The 17934-nt window shown below is 44.0% G+C and overlaps 1 protein-coding gene across 2 annotated transcripts in view; it reads right to left on the reverse strand.

Moving 5' to 3' along the window:
- The window catches only part of EMB2773 (PHD finger family protein), a 115555-nt gene that overhangs the window by 70534 nt on the left and 27087 nt on the right, over positions 1-17934 (reverse strand). For both annotated transcript variants that reach the window (XM_087678833.1, XM_087678831.1), the window contains exons 11-14: positions 17469-17900; positions 16849-17393; positions 16564-16774; positions 16401-16451 (exon numbers count right to left, since the gene is read on the reverse strand). In XM_087678833.1, coding sequence (XP_087534959.1) covers positions 16401-16451; positions 16564-16774; positions 16849-17393; positions 17469-17900 — 1239 coding nt within the window. The remainder of the gene's footprint in view (positions 1-16400; positions 16452-16563; positions 16775-16848; positions 17394-17468; positions 17901-17934) is intronic.

The raw sequence follows: 17934 nt of genomic DNA on the forward strand, positions 1-17934 counted from the left end.
CACCGACGGTTTGTATACCACACCACCACTACTTCCTCACCATTCCCTCATCATCAACACCCTCGAGTGGATCGATAGCTTGTTTGTTTTGTGATGGGCTGGACCTAACCATCCCTTCTCATTCTCGCGTCTTCTACTCAATCAACCACAAACCATTTCACTTTTTTTTTAATCCAAAAAAAAAAGTTCATTGTAGTTCTATCCGCCTTTGTAGGGCTTGGCAAGCCACTAGGCAACAGACGAGCACTCTTTGTCCAATGCTTTGTCCTCTTTGGGGTGACTACTTAGACTCCCTTGGTAAGATAACCATCACCTCTATAGTCTTGGTAGGCCATTGGGCAGCCATCGTGCACCCTTTGTCCGATGTCCTGGATACTTTGGGGTGGAACGCCTTGGACAAACTAGGTTGGCCTTCTCTTCTCACCCTATTTTGGGCCTAAGAAGGGGTTTTGGGCTAAGAAATGCATTCCATGCTGATTAGCCACTTAAACAACCCCAAAACAAGCTTAATTTAATGAAAACCCTAAAATGGGAAGCTATTCGAGAGAGTTCGGTGAAACCCTAATTTGGGAGGGTCCATCCTCATCTATAAATAGACAAGTTGTCCCCCATTCAGTCCCATCACTTCCGTGCAGGTTTCTCACCCTTGTGTGCAGATCTCAACCATCAATCTCCTACCACATGGAGGTCCAGCCTTCACAACTGCTACCATCACCTTGCTCTACTACTGAGTTTTATAGCAGCGTTCTATCGCTGCATTTTACTACCGCGTTTTACTGTGAAATTCTACTACAACGTTCTTCTACTGCGTTTTACTGTCGAGCTTTACTACGGCATTATACTGCTGCATTTTACTGCTTCATCCAGATCATCAAGCATCATCCTCTGCAATCGCCTCAGTCTCCTCACACTCTAGTGATCAACGTTTGTTGTTCCCATAGTTACACTCGTACGTAGTACGAATTGGTTCGTACTATACGGTTCGTGCCGTACTGTACCATACAAATTCGTATGAAATCATACCAAAAAACAAGCACTTTTTTTTTGCCATGGTTGTTGTTGTTGGTGGTGGTTTGGGTTGTTGATTGTTGTTGTTGTGGTGGTGATTTTGTAGCCTTGATCAATCAACCAAGAAAGGGGGTGGAAGCTTGATTAGACTCCTCATACATGTTTTGTTATGATTTATCCTGGAGCTAAAGGCCATACATAAGGTATTCAAGCAGTTCCAAACGTTTCTAATTGATGTCCCATCATTTTTCACAATACGTTAGTGTCATCAATAAATAAATTCAGCACCATTTGAGAATCATCAAGTAGCTTAATCCTACTGATTTTACCTTTGTTCACAGCTCATTTTGCAACACCCAACCCAAAGCATTAGTACACATTGCTAATAAAACTAGGCCAGAGGATAGCTTGGCCTAATGTACCTTCTAAGAGTACACGAATTAGTGAATGTACCATCAGTAGCTGCTTTAGCCTTAGCAATGCCAAACAAAATCATAACAAAATTCATAAATCTTTTACCAAAACCCTTGGTGGTTTGTTTGGTAATTGTTGGTCTCATAGGTCATTTTGGCCTCTTGTAGACGTTAATAAAGCATCTCATGTCATTTCATCTCTCTCTTTCTCTCTCTCTCTCTCTCTCTCTCTCTCTCTCTCTCTCTCTCTCTCTCTCTCAAGCTCAAGCATACATGCCTCTTATTTGTATGATCATTCATGTATGATGTATCCACTCCTATGTATGTACTTGTAAGTTGTAGCGCATGTTGCACATGCGGCATATGCCATAGAGGTTTTGGCGTGTTACCCTCAAGTATTCATCTTATATACTCCAATAGCATTGCTATTTAGACTCTTAACATCTGTTCTATCATCTATAGTTCAAAATAATGCAGTTAATTTTTTTTCGTACTAATATCGTACCGTACCTTATAAAATCTTAAGGTACCATTTAGTACCGTATTTTATCGTACCGTACTTTTCGTACCTGACAACTATGGGTGTTCCTCTTACTCTATCACTCTTACTGGTGATCACAACACTTGGGGTCTGTCAACAGTGGACGTCATTCTCTAACACACTGCTCTCCCCTTGGGCACACTATATACTTTTACATCCATTTACAGCATTCATTCACTTCAGAGTTATGTTCTTTCTATCCCTTCTTCCGTTTGTGTTTGAGTTTTGAGTTTTGCTTTCTACGTTTGTGTTTGTCTCGTCGTGCTTCTGTCGTGGTCGTACACTCTATGTTTCCTCATCAGTGCAAACCCTAGCAGTGCCTCCACACTCTTCTTCACATCCTACTAGACAAGATGAATCAAACAAGTTGATCCATCAGTCAGATGTGGATAACTAGACTCCTGATTTTTGTTGAATTTTCCTCCGAGATGAGAGTCTATTGTTTGTTTGATCCTTAGAGAAACAAGGTGATTGTTTGAAGAGATGTCGTTTATTATGGGAGGGATATTATACGTTGCATTGCATCGGCCTCTGAGCCAATTCCTCCACCTATTATATCGAAGATAGTGTCATCTAAGCCAGGTCTGCTACCTGCTCCTAACCCATCTGCAAAATCTTTAGCATCAAGGTCTCTCCACAAGACCCGTTACCTTGCGAGTACTAGTAGACCGTGCACGATTTAAGGATCCTTCCACCAAGTTTCACACCACAAAGCCCTAGAATATTTGACAAGCCTGCACCTAGTATCTCATTTTCATCTATCTTTACAACAAATTATATAGCATATTCTGAGTCGGAGAGTTGGTAGGAGGCTCTAAAGCATCTCCCAATGGTGAGAGACCATGGAAAAGAAACTTGAGAGCATTGACCAAAATGAGACTTGGACCTTGGCGAATCATCCAAGACACAAGAAAGTCATTGGGACCAAGTGGATTTTTAGGACTAAATTGAAAGTTGATGTAACTTTGGATAAATACAAGGCTCGCCTTGTTATGTAAGGTTTTCCACAAAAATATAACATTGATTCTGAGGAGACCTTTGCATCCATTGCACAGTTGATATTATTCCATCTGTCGGTTGTACTAGTTGCTCACCATAGTTGGCCGCTCTATCAAATGAATGTCAAAAGTATCTTCCTAGCCGATTACTTGGAGGAGCAAGTTTATGTGGGGCATGTTGAGCTAAAACATGCATTACTTGTTGATTAGCCTCTTAAACAGCCCCAAAACACATTTAAAAATACTCTTTTAGAGTAAAACCCTAAAACAAGGAGCGGTTCGAGAGAGTTCAATGGAAACCCTAAAACGGGGAGCGGTTCGAGAGAGTTTAGGGAAAACCCTAATTTTTGGGGCGCCCTTCCACATCTATAAATAGACAGGTTGCCCCCATTCAGCCTTATTCCGTCTGTGCAGAATTCTCACTCCACGTACAGATTTCGGCCATCAGCCTCCTCCCACGTGGTTGTCCAACCCTCGAGACTGCTGCCACTCCATCCGTGTTTACTCCTACTGTTTGCGCCTTCATCCATGCTGACATCAACTGCTAGCAACTTCATCATCTGCTGTGATCTGATCATCCAGTCATCGCCAGCCACATCAAACACTATTTCAGCCTGCTGTTTACAGTAGTCTGTGCATAGTTTTTAGCCTCCGATCGGTGGTACACTGCTGCGTTTACCGATTTCCAGCCTCCAAACTGCTGCGTTTTGGTGACCAGCCTGCTGTCATTCACTATTCAGCACTCCTATACTCCGACTGGTGGTCACAGACTTGGGATCCGTCTCTGGTGGACATCACACTCCGGCCTTGAGCACACTGTACACTCTTACATTCATTTACAGCATTCATTCACTTCAAAGTTGTGTTCTCTCTCTCCCTTCTTCTGTTTGTGTTTGAGTTTTTGAGTTTTGCGTTTAGGGTTTGAGTTTTGCCCTCTGTGTCTGTGTTTGTCTCTTTGTGTTTCTGTTGTGGTCGTACACTCTGTGTCCTCAGTGCAAATCCTAGTAGTTTTCTTCACAGGGCAGCATGGTTCCATAGGATAGATGAGTCCCTTAGAACTCATGGTTATCATTCTAAACCTTATGGCTTGAACTTATATATAAAATCTACTTCAGAGGGGGTCAGCTACATTCTTTTATATGTTGATGACGTCTTTTGATCCCACTACCAAGATTTCTAAGAATTCCCTAGGTTAGCCCTTTAATGAGCATTTATATAGGTCGATTGTAAGGAAATTACTCTAGCTGATGTTGAGAAACCCTTCGCCCTTCACCTGCAGTTTGCATTTTTTGTGTTTTTGCGTTTTGCGTTTAGGGTTTGCAGCCCCAAAAAGGGGTGCCATCCTAGACTGAATGTGCCTATTTATAGGCCACTCTCTCATTCATTCCTTACAGCTGTGTTCATGGTTTGTGGCTATCTTCATCATCTTCCTTGTGCTACAGCACCCTTGTTCCCTTGTATCACATTCACTCCATGATTCGGAACTACATCATTCCATTCATCAGAGTTTCTTCTCTCTTCTCTTCTCTTCTCCATGTTTGCCGAGTTCACTCCGTGTTCCTCCCTGCAAACCCTACTATCTCGCTAGTACGTCATCTTTTGACAACTGATTCGTACTAGGCTATATCTTGTATACTCCATTTCTTTACTCATCTAATATTTCAATGCATCTAAAATGTCACATTGGATTGCTAATATGCATGTGTTGAGATATGTTCAATATACTTATTCTTATGAATTGACTTATGGCCATGGTTTGCTTTTGCACAAATACACTAGTTCAATTTGAGCTCGAGATTCAACACCCACATTCCCATGGCAATTTTCTTTTGTTTACGCATGGCTCCCATTTCTTGGTCAAGCCATAAGCAAGAAACGATGGCTACTTCCACAACCAAGGTAGAGTATCAGGCCCTCTTCTGTTAGCAGATTAGTCAGCTTATGGTTGAGTCTCGACTTGTGGTTTAGCAAGCTAGGCACATAGATTATTTACGCATTTTATTTGTCATTATTTATTGAGGTTTGGGCATTATTCGCAGCCAATCGGCCAGCATTTAATGTTGGCCGACCAGTCATATTTTAGGCATTTATTTGGCCTATATATTGTCTGGCTCCCTCCTCCATTCATTCATTCATTCATCACTTGACAGTTTCTGGAGAGGAGTAGTAGGTGCCAGTGCCTCCACAGCTGGTGACTCACATTGTATCTGTATTGTCTCATGTCTTGGTATATGGATTCCATTCCCCGAGTATACATCTGAGTTCTCATCTGTATTGTGTTCTCTCTTTCTTTTCTTTTGTCTTGTGTTCAACAGTTTATTTCAGCACATGTTTATGCTTCCATTGCTGCACCACTTCTGACATGGTATCAGTTTTCAGGTTTTGTGTTTCTACTGTGTTTTATTGCTGATTTCAGGACTGTTTTCCCTTTTGCTGATCAGGCGGCTGCTGCTCCATACAAGCGACCTGTTTGACCTACGTTTTCTGCAGATTTGCCATCGCCTGCTGTCCAACACCTCTTGCTGCCTGTGTTTTCATCATCAGGCTGCTGGTGACAGTTCCCTACACCTGTTTATGCAATGTGCAGCCTGTATTTTGTTGTTTTCAGCACTCTTTTGGGCTGGGCGACTGGCAGAACAGGCCGTTTTTGCTATTTTTGGCAGTTTTGAACTAATTTTTTGACTTTGTGCAGCAGATTTTGGCTTCTTTTGATCGGATTTTGGGTTATACTATATGCGAACTCTTGTTTTTTTGCAATCTGTGCTTGTGGTTTGGCTATGTTCCCTCTTCAAATACCTTCTCTTCTCTACTTCTCTTCTAAATCCTCTACAGATGGCTGCTCCATGCACATCCACTAATGATACGCTATATGGAGATTTAGGTGAGGCTCTTGCAGCTTCAGAAAGGGGTTCGGAGACGAAGAAGTCGAAGGCCCAATATTATCACTGTGGCAAGAAAGGTCCTTTAAGAAAGGACTGCAAAGAGTTAGCGGCTTTCAGGAAGAAAAAGGAGTAGAAGACGAAGTGGGATGTGGACTCCTCCGACGAGTCATCATCTGCCTCAGATTTCGATTTCGATCCTCCGGCCAAGGCAAAGTCTAAGGTGTGGAAGGGATCCTCTTCTTCCGTTCGTGGGAAGGGCTTAGTGGCCCCTTACTCAACTGCTTTCTAGTGGCGGTGATGAGGTCATCCCTCACGACTCTCCAGTGCCAAAGAGAATGTGAGAGGGTGGTGAGATGGGGCAGCCATGCCTCATCTATATTTCTATACAGATGCACAGGATCCAGAGAGGGACATCCCTAACGCATCGACCAAAGTCTGGCAGGTACAAATCCTGGAGCTAGGATTGACATCCAAGTTCATGATGGGCTGGTTATTTGACAGAGAGCGGGTGGCTTTCGTCTGGAGCTCACATGAGGGGACACTTTGGCGGTCTGGCCAAAGAAGGAGAATTCATGGTCATTTATGCGCTGCGGCATTGGTGACAGGATGGTCATGTATGCTACATCAGGGGCATTGTTGACAAACATTGAGAGCTGCTATGATCTTCTCTATCTTCAAGAGGTGGTACGATTGACATCAACATCACGTTCTCTCCAAGGCATCTTGGTGGCTTGCCCACCCACTACTTGGGTATCCATGGTTCTACTCTGGTGGACATTGTTGTATGTACTATGATGCGACATTATCATTGTATATTGTATTGTATCAGATCACCCATGATCTGAGAGAGGGTGTTAGCAGATTAGTCAGCTCATGGTTGAGTCTCGACTTGTGGTTTAGCAGGCTGGGCACATAGATTATTTAGGCATTTTATTTGTCATTATTTATTGAGGTTTGGGCATTATTCGCAGCCAATCGGCCAGCATTTAATGTTGGCCGACCAGTCATATTTTAGGCATTTATTTGGCCTATATATTGTCTGGCTCCCTCCTCCATTCATTCATTCATTCATCACTTGACAGTTTCTGGAGAGACGGAGCAGGTGCCAGTGCTTTCACAGCCAATGACTCACATTGTATCTGTATTGTCTCATGTCTTGCTATATGGATTCCATTTCCCGAGTATACATCTGAGTTCTCATCTGTATTGTGTTATCTCTTTCTTTTCTTTTGTCTTGTGTTCCGCAGTTTATTTCAGCACATGTTTATGCTTCCATTGCTGCACCACTTCTGACATGGTATCAGTTTTCAAGTTTTGTGTTTCTACTGTGTTTTATTGCTGATTTCAGGACTGTTTTCCCTCTTGTTGATCAGGCGGCTGCTGCTCCATACAAGCGACCTATTTGACCTACGTTTTCTGCATATTTGCCATCGCCTGCTGTTCAACACCTCTTGCTGCCAGTGTTTTCATCATCAGGCTGCTGGCGACAGTTCCCTACACCTATTTATGCAGTGTGCAACCTATGTTTTGTTGTTTTCAGCACTCTTTTGGACTGGGCGATTGGCAGAACAGGCCGTTTTTGCTGTTTTTGGCAATTTTGAACTAATTTTTTGACTTTGTACAGCAGATTTTGGCTTCTTTTGATCGGATTTTGGGTTATACTATATGCGAACTCTTGTTTTTTTGCAATCTGTGCTTGTGGTTTGGCTATGTTCCCTCTCCAAATACCTTCTCTTCTCTACTTCTCTTCTAAATCCTCTACAGATGGCTGCTCCATGCACATCCACTAATGATATGCTATATGGAGATTTAGGTGAGGCTCTTGCAGCTTCAGAAAGGGGTTCGGAGACGAAGAAGTCAAAGGCCTAGTATTATCACTGTGGCAAGAAAGATCATTTAAGAAAGGACTGCAAAGAGTTAGCGGCTTTCAGGAAGAAAAATGAGCAAAAGACGAAGTGGGATGTGGACTCCTCCGACGAGTTATCATCTGCCTCAGATTTCGATTTCGATCCTCCGGCCAAGGCGAAGTCTAAGGTGCGGAAGGGATCCTCTTTTTCCGTTCGTGGGAAGGGCTTAGTGGCCCCTTCCTCACCTGCTTTCTAGTGGTGGTGATGAGGTCATCCCTCACGACTCTCCAATGCCAAAGAGAGAGTGTGAGAGGGTGGTGAGATGGGGCAGCCGTGCCTCATCTATATTTCTATACAGATGCACAGGATCCAGAGAGGGACATCCCTGACGCATCGACCGAAATCTGGCAGGTACAAATCCTGGAGCTAGGATTGACATCCAGGTTCATGATGGGCTGGTTATTTGACAGAGACCGGGTGGCTTTCGTCTAGAGCTCACATGAGGGGACACTTTGGCGGTCTGGCCAAAGAAGGGGAATTCATGGTCATTTATGCATTGCGGCATTGGTGACACGATGGTCACGTATGCTACATCAAGAGCATTGTTGACAGACATTGAGAGCTGCTATGATCTTCTCTATCTTCAAGAGCTCATACGATTGACATCGACATCAGGTTCTCTCTGAGGCACCTTGGTGGTGGCTTGCACACCCACTACTTGGGTATCCATGGTTCTACTCTCGTGGACATTGTTGTATGTACTATGATGCGACATTATCATTGTATATTGTATTGTATCAGATCACCTATGATCTGAGAGAGGGTGTTAGCAGATTAGTCAGTTCATGGTTGAGTCTAGACTTGTGGTTTAGCAGACTGGGCACATACATTATTTAAGCATTTTAATTGTCATTATTTATTGAGGTTTGGGCATTATTTGCAGCCAATCGGCCAGCATTTAATGTTGGCCGACCAATCATATTTTAGGCATTTATTTGGCCTATATATTGTTTGGCTCCCTCCTCCATTCATTCATTTATTCATCACTTGACAGTTTCTAGAGAGGGGGAGCAAGTGCCAGTGCCTCCACAGCCGGTGACTCACATTGTATCTGTATTGTCTCATGTCTTGGTATATGGATTTCATTTCCCGAGTATACATCTGAGTTCTCATTTGTATTGTGTTATCTCTTTCTTTTCTTTTGTCTTGTGTTCAGCTGTTTATTTCAGCACATGTTTATGCTTCCATTGTTATACCACTTCTGGCACTTCGATGGTACCATAAAGACTGTCTACCTGAGAGGCTTGCTAGTAGCACTTCATTTTCCACATGCTTCATAAACTATTCTCTACTGTGACAACCAAAGTTGTTGCACTAGTTGGTAACACTGTCATTAATCCACAAACACGGCATGTTAGTGTTTACTACCACTTCACCAGAGAGCACGTTGAGCTAGGTATCATCCACCTAGAGTTTGTACCTTCATTGGATAATTTTGCAAACATTTTGACCAAGCCCATTTGATTCTTCAATACCTTCTACCCAAGATCAACATGGATGCATCCTCTCCTACTACTTCAAATTGACAAAAAGAGGGTGATTCCCTCTGGCTTTCTCTTACAGATTGAAAGGGGGCAGCTTTTTATTCTTGAGGGTCACAAGATTTTGATTCATTTATTCCTTTACATATAGTTATTTTTATACATTGTATTATTCCATCCTCTAGACTATGGTTGTAAAAGGATTCTTGGGCAAGTGAACAATTCCCTAAGAGGACATCATCCAAGTGATACTATTGCATAGCATTTTACATGAGTATGATGATTTGCATTGCCTCTTGCATAGCCTATGCATTGGCATTCTATTCTCATAAACATGCATCTATGTGCATTTATCTATTTTCCATCAAAGAGTGGTTGACTCTAGATCCACAATATTCGTAGCAACTCTTTTTTTTTTCTTCACCACGTACCCCCGTAGTTTCCTTCATCACCGACACCTAGTGATGGTTGGAATAGCTTGTCCATTCTGTAGTATGTCACGTCTAACCATTCCTTTCGTTTTCCCCTAGGGGCACAAATTACACAAAGAGACGAACGTTTATTGAAAACCTGCACTTAATGTTAAATCAAATCAAATGTTAAAAGCTCTCCTTTCAAACAAAAAAAAAAACCCACTATGGTTTCATCCACCTTTGCAAGTCTTGGTAGGCCACTAGGTAGCTGATGAGCATCCTTTGTCCAACGCCTTGGTCTCTCTGGGTTAATCACTTGGACTCCCTTGGTAAGATAACCATCACCTTTGTAGTCTTGATAAGTTGGTAGGTCACTAGACAATTGATACGCAACCTTTATCTGATGCCCTAGCTACTTTTGTAGGTGGGTTTTGGGGGGGGAGGGGGGGGTTTGTTGTGGGCTTAGGCTAATACAATCCCTTTCTAGTTCGAATTTTAGGTCTAAGAGAGCGTGTTGAGCTAAAAATGCAATAGTATGCTAATTAGCCATATTAAACATCCCCAAAACAAGCATAATTAACCAAATTACCAAATGTTCATTTTTTTAAATACATTCTTAGAAAGTGTTTATGTCCCATAAGCGAAACCCTAATTTGGGAGGACCCAACCATTTATAAATAGATAAACTGCCCATCACTCGGCCTTAATCTCGTTTTTGTAGCTTGCAAGTGCCTCGTCTCTACTGTCCACACCCCGTTCACAAAAGATATCTCAAGTCAAGCTGCTACCCACTCCTATCCATCATTAGGCGCCTGTTGTTCAACCCCCGTTGCTGTCGGAAACTGTTTTTCATCCTGTTTGTGTCAGAGTGCAGCGGTGCGGAAGCGTAGGACTGAGAGAGAGAGAACGCAGAGAGAGAAGAGAGAGAAAGAGACAGTGGAAGATGAAGATCTGCTGTATAAAGAGTGCTGAATACAAAGATATGCAGATATATACACGGGCGCAGTGCGCTGGACTGCGTGTCTCCACCTCGACGATGCAACTTGCTGTTCACCTCGAAGTCCGCTGCAGTCTGCACTGTCTCCTGTCTGAAATCTGCGAACAGAGACGGAATCTGCGCGTGTCACCGGTCTATAATCTGCGAGCAGAGAAGTGTGTCAGACTGCTGAGAATGTCGGGTATTTATAGCCGACAACTGCCTGGAAATAGGGCGCCAGAAATGCCCAGTCGGCAGTCGACTGCCTGCAGTGGGTCGGACTGCCACGTGGCAGTCTGACTGTGCAGTCCGACTCCATGCAGTCCGACTGCACCGGGCTGAAACCTCCTGCCTGGCTGTGATCTCTCTAACACCCCCTCTCAGAGCCTGGGCACAGCAGAAGCCTGAGGGATCTGGAATGTCTCCAAAGTAGAGCCTGGGGAAGTGCCTTCGTAAACAAATCCGCAAGATTGTCCTCCGTCTTGCAGTACTCCACAGTGATGGTCTCATCCAGAAGCTTCTCTCGGATGAAGTGGTACTGGATCTCTATGTGCTTCATCCGGGCATGAAAAACAGGGTTCCGTGCCAAGGCAATGCAACTCTCATTGTCACATCGCAGCAAAGTAGGACGAGTCTGGGGGCACCCAAGCTCCTCCAATACTCTCCGAAGCCACACAGCCTCACATGTGGTGAAAGACGCGGCCCGATACTCCACCTCAGTAGACGAAAGGGCTACCGTGGGCTGCTTCTTGCTACTCCATGAAATAACACCTGCACCCAAGGTAAAACAGTAACCTGTAGTAGACCGCCTGTGGTCCACATCACCAGCCCAATCCGAGTCGCTCCAACCTGCAAGTACAAGATCTGGTAATGAATCCCTAAATCAGACGTCTCCCCCAAATACCGAAGTATCCTCGGAGCAGCCTGCCAATGCACCGTCTTAGGTTCACTCATGAACCCTGCCAAGAGCCCAACAGCAAAACATAGATCAACCCTAGTGTTGAGAAGCCAAATCAAGGACCCAATCAACTGACGATAGCGGGACGCATCCGCCAAAGGAGAAGCTGAATGGGAAGTGGCCTTCCAGTTCGGATCCATAGGAGTAGATAGGGCCCGACAATCCTCCATCTCAAAAGACACCAAGAGCTCCTATACATATCTCTGTTGAGAGATAAAGATCCCCCTCTGAGACTGATAAATCTCATGGCCTAAAAAGAAATGGAGTAGACCCAAGTCCGTCATCTCGAACGTCCGATGTAAAGCTGACTTCGTCTCCTGGACCTGCTGTGCATCATCACCTGTGACAATCAAATCATTAACATATAAGACAAAAAGCACACACACATCCTCGGAAGTGTGAACATACAGCTGCGGATCGGCCTGGGACCGCCGATATCCCAACTGAGATTGGAGGAACGAATCAATCTTCTCGTTCCATGCACGCGGAGCCTGCTTGAGTCGTCCATCGGGAATAAGCTGCATCTTACCCCGACATGCTAGTATTGAAGAGCTGTCTCCAATGAGAATCTGCCCACGCGAGGGTCGCAATTGGGCAACACCATCTGATGAAGGAGTCATGTGCCGTGAGGCACCACTATCAACGATCCACTCTCGAGTCTGAGAAGCCGTCATCGCAGCATCAAAAGCATTCGGTGAAGCGTCCTCAATGACAGCTAGATGAAGAAATGCAGCTGATGAGGGTGCAACCACCGCTCCAGAATCCTTGGTGTCCTTCTTCTTGGTGTCCTTCGTGTCTTTGTCAGGGCAATCCTTCTTCCAATGGCCAGTCTTTCCACAAATATGGCATGTGGAGTCTTTGTCCTTGTCCTTCTTGGACTTGTTATCCCCCTTCTTCTTCTTTTGGTCCTTCCCCTTCTTCTGAGAGGCTTGACCTGTCAGCGCCTCCGACTTGGAAGCATTCTGTCCCTTTAACTGTTCCTCTTGGTCCAAGACCATAGGAACCAACTCTTCCCACCGAAGAGTAGACTCTCGCCCCGAAGCAATAAGGGCAGAATAAAATGTACCGAATCGTGGCGGCAACTGGGACAAAAGTGTGATCGCCATGTCTTCGGAGGAAATCGGCTTCCCCGCATTCTGAACCTGCATCTGAAGCTGCCTTAGCTTGTTAATGTGCTCCCTTAGCGAAGAAGACTTGTTTACGGACAAGGTCCACATCTGTACCTCCAAAGAAACCCGCTTCATTAGGGTCATCCGATTGTACATCTGATCAAGCTCCAGCCATATCTCCCGAGCCACCGTCAAGTGCTCGATGTGAGCGATCACGGCTGTAGTACATGATAGGAAAAGAAAGGAACGAATCCTGGCATTCAGTTTGTCCCAATGAGACTGAGCCTTGGCCAACTCCGCACGAGCATCGGAAGAGAGTTTGGACTCATCTCTTACCGAGGGCCGGTCAATCTCCTCTTGTACCAGCTCTGTCAAATCATAGGACTCAAGGATGGCCAACATCATGACGCGCCAAATGCGGTAGTTGTCGCCGTCGAGCTTCTGATCTGCAAGAAGAACCGGTAAGACAGGCACCTTCCAGTCCATAATCGACTGGGACTCCAAGTCAATCTCTGTAGACATCTTCACCTGTAATGCCTTCACAAATGCAAAAGCAGCCCCCTCTGACTAGGAAAACTCAGCCTGCTAAGGCTCTTCCGCGTCCTGAACCTTCTTCACCCGCTGAAGGCGATGAAAAAGCAAAACTTGCACTTGTAGGCTGAAAACTCAAACTTCCTCCGCGTCAAACAGCAGTAAACAGCAGCAAATCCACCACCTGGACTCCTTTCCTGTGTGCCCACACTCGTTTCAGCCTTGTTCCAAGGCGCAGCCCTCCTGTCTGCCCTTAAACGCAAAAAACGCAAATTTGTGTCGCGATGGAAACTCCTCTTCAGGTTGATTCTGCGCTCAGTCAGCCCTCTAACACTGCCTTGATACCATGTCAGAGTGCAGCGGTGCGGAAGCATAGGACTGAGAGAGAGAGAACGCAGAGAGAGAAGAGAGAGAAAGAGACAGTGGAAGATGAAGATCTGCTGTATAAAGAGTGCTGAATACAAAGATATGCAGATATATACACGGGCGCAGTGCGCTGGACTGCGTGTCTCCACCTCGACGATGCAACCTGCTGTTCACCTTGAAGTCCGCTGCAGTCTGCACTGTCTCCTGTCTGAAATCTGCGAACAGAGACGGAATCTGCGCGTGTCGCCGGTCTGTAATCTGCGAGCAGAGAAGTGTGTCAGACTGCTGAGAATGTCGGGTATTTATAGCCGACAACTGCCTGGAAATAGGGCGCCAGAAATGCCCAGCCGACTGCCTGCAGTGGGTCGGACTGCCACGTGGCAGTCCGACTGCACCAGGCTGAAACCTCCTGCCTGGCTGTGATCTCTCTAACAGTTTGTGCTGTTGTCCAGCTTGGGACTGCTGCCTGCACCTATCAGGACTTATCACATGCTGCCACCTGTCACATCTATTGCATTTATGCAGTACGACCAGCTGAAGGCTGTGTTTCTACTGTCTGCAACATCAATTGTGCTGCCATCTCATCTTGAGGGCTGTGTTTTGCTGCTCAACTGCTTCAACTGCCTACCAGTCATCAACAACTACTGCATTTTTCTGTTTTCTGCACTGCCTGCCTGTCTATCACTGATCCGCACAGAGTTGCATTTGCTGCTGCAAGTTATTCTCAAAGTCTGCCTACTACATTTTGTGATCCATCGGCAGACTGTGACACACCCTTCAGCTCATACCCTCTATTCCAATCCCTAAGACACACAAGTTCAACGTTCACTATTCACCTTGCATAGTGTGGTTGCTGCATTGAGCATTGTATTTATTCATTATTCAGATTTACTCATCCTTTGTGTTCATTGTCTCAATGTTACCCTAACCCTAACTGAGTTTCTTTATCAATTTGTGCATTTTTTTGTACAATTATGTTTGTAATATGTACTTAAGCATTGCTTTACAATAGCTTGATCATCCACTACTTGAATGTGCATGATCCTATCTAATTGTCATTGTTGTACGTACTATAATGACTCCTTTATCATTGTATATTTTATACTATCGATCAACCATAATCCAAGAGAGGGTGTTTAGCAAAGTGCATACCTTGGGTGACAAAGCCCGCAATATACAGAAATGAAAAGCACATTTGGCTAACCACCAGGTATTCGTGATGCCTTTTAACGCTAGCTGACAAGTCATTATTGCTATATTTAGTTTTGCATGTTTATAGGCAATCTCTCCTCCACTCTCCTTATCACTCAAATGCATTGCTTTCATTGGAGAGAGGGAGACTACTGCAATTTGCTAGCTATTCTCAATCCATACCATTGTACTACTCTTGAGCCTTGGTATAGGGATTCCATTTTCCGAGTCTATTGTATCTGAGTTCATTGTGTTATCATTATTCTTTTTGAGTTCTTTGTGCTTATAGCAGATCTATCAACACCATCTCTTTGCTTCCATTGCTACACATTTCGCTAACATGTATAATTTTTACTCTTATAATTTTGTAGTCTTCTCATACGCCTAGACCATGATACAATGTCAAAGACTTTGTGACAATCTGCAAAATAGAAAAAGATACTCTTGCCATGTGCCCTACCCTCCTCTATGAGAGATCTAACTCTTTGTATATGGTCTACTATGGTGAAAACTCTCCCAAAACTAGTATGCCCTAGAGCCCTCTAGCTATGCTTCTCTTCCCACTAATCATTGCTCTGAAACTGGTACTATTGTGTTTTCTTCATCTCCAACTGTCTGGCATCCTCTAACTTTTGAGCCTTAGTGGTATGTTGGTTCTGATCTTCTAAAGATCGTCTCCATTGACTTTTGCCGCACAGACCCATCCTTGACAGAGAGTGGTTTGAGTTTTCCTCTGCTCTTTGAGCATATCCTATATCATTCAAATTCACCAAGTCATTCCTTCACCCCACTCTATGTTTATGTATTTGAGTTTATCTATGAGTTTACTTGTTAGTCGTGTTCATACACACTCCGCATTCCCTTTATAGACCCAAGAGTGTTCTCCTTACATCATGGTCATGTGCTCTCCCTAAATCTACAAAAAGTGACACTTGATCTTGGTGTGGCCTTTACAAGTAGCTATATATGTCTCCGGTCTTCTTTCTCCAACTCATGTGAGATGGATGATCCCTCATGCTCTTCTTGATCAATTGATAGCATTTGGTGTTTCTCACTTCATCTAATAGGTGTCCTTGTAGTGTAAGGAAGCCCAAATATTGCAGGTCATGCTGCAAGGATGGATATTGGTTACTAGGTTCTTGTTGATATTGCTTTGCACCTACAAGAAATCTCCGCTTCTTGCCTTTGATCTTTAATATTTTGCTTGTATAATGGATGTTTTTAACCTTACGGCCAGATTCAAGGAAGCTCACAGACAAGATAGGCCATAGGTTTGAGAGAGCAAAGAAAAGCACACCTCCATTGTATAGAGCTTGCCCTTTTAAATAGGCACATGAGTACATCATATTGAATCCAATTTGACTTGCCACCTAAGATCCTTATCCATCCAACTCATCATCCTCATCTCTCCATACTCTAAGGTACAGTTCATATTGTGATGGTACAAAGAAGGCACCACCCTTACATATGCACAAACAAATGTTTCAACATTATCCTTTGCAAATGTGGTGAAAGTCTTATGGCAATGGAACACAATGGTTTAGATCCTCATATAGCGACATAGACCCTCTTAACAGGCAGCCCTATATATGAAATAAATATTTTTAGAAAGTTCCAAGATCTTACCGCCCTTAATGCTTTTGCACGGGGGGTAGGAGAGTTTTCCTGTAAGCTAACCTGAAAAATGTCAAAAAACAAACAAACAAACAAACAAACATTTAATTTTACTATGAAAAGTTAGGCACCTGTACAGCTCACTGCTCAGTAAAGAATCTCACAAGTTCTATACCAGGAGCCTTTCAAGGATCCGGTCAAAGCCTCGAGCTAAAGGCCTTTGCTGACCAAGCATAGCTGCAATTCGTACAATGATGTCTCTTGTGAAAGGAGTAGGCACAATGCCGAACCCATGAGGAGAAGCTTGGCCTGACCATCTTCCATGATAAAAGGGAAGATTCTGCTCACCCTGAGGATCATCCCGATACCACTGCCACAAGTAGAAGCTGCAAATCGAAGAGGTGAATATACTACTTTTATTGCTTAGTCAAAAGGTTCAAAGACAAGATAACAGACTCACCACTTTGCATATGCAGCTGTACTGTCACTGGCAGCAGCTTCGTCCAGATAGTTCAGCAGCATCTGCTGAAGAATTGCAACTCCTTTCTTTGGCACTATAACCTCATCAGGAGCTTGTGATTCAATGATCCCCTTCACATTTTTATACCTCAGTTTCCCATCAGTGGCTTGTGCTTTCAAGTAGGTCTCAAGAGAAACAAGCTGTCTTTTACACAGGCAGCAATGACAAAGCCAACCACGGCTAAGAAAGTCATGTCCTGTCACTCCAACACAATCTCCATGAAACCAACGGTGACAGCTATCACAAGTGACAATAAGCTTGGAACTTCTTCCAGCATTACAGGAAACACATGTATCTTTTGATGCACGAGTCTCCAAATCAATCTCATGTGCCACCTGAAAGACCCATAGCTTATCTTCACCACAGGCAATGTTATCATGCTTTAGCCGCGCAGCAATCTGACCAAGAAGTTCAATTGCAGTGGCACGAATAGCAGCATCCTTGGACTTCAGACCTGCAGATCCAAATAGAAGCACACAAAGCACCTGCACATGAAGCTGCAGTTACATGTCATGGGTATTGATGAATTTTGGAACCATGTGCAGCTCTAAATTGTCTACCTGTAGCAAAACATTTGCAGCTGGAAACTCAGGGGCATTTAAAGTTGTCAATAAGTCTACAATAAGATTCTCCATCAATATCTTAATATCTCCTCCTTCATGAGCTTTCGGCATTGTCCATTTTTGCAGAACATTTCTCCAAAAGTAAGTACTAGCCTCCATGGCAGGATCAGAGTTCTTGGGTGCAGCACTTGGAACAACCTCAGTGTCTGACCCAGTACCAGGAGCTACTGCATTCTCACAAAGCTCTGGAAGATTCACACTACACTGAACAAGTTGGAGTAGCAAAGCAGTCAACATTTGAATTTGCTTTGACTCTTCATCAGGCAAATGGTAAGTACGCAAGTTCCTCTTTGAGAGAGGCAGTTTCCACAATAACGAGAGAATTTCATCGAGAATGACTGTCCGATGCTGTGGGTAGGCTACAAACACCTGTTGAGTAGATCAATGGCATCTTAGACAATTC

This window comes from Lygodium microphyllum, chromosome 1 (genome assembly GCF_053477565.2).
Source record: "Lygodium microphyllum isolate KBCC chromosome 1, Lygodium_microphyllum_v1.1.10, whole genome shotgun sequence".
Taxonomy (NCBI): Eukaryota; Viridiplantae; Streptophyta; class Polypodiopsida; order Schizaeales; family Lygodiaceae; genus Lygodium; species Lygodium microphyllum.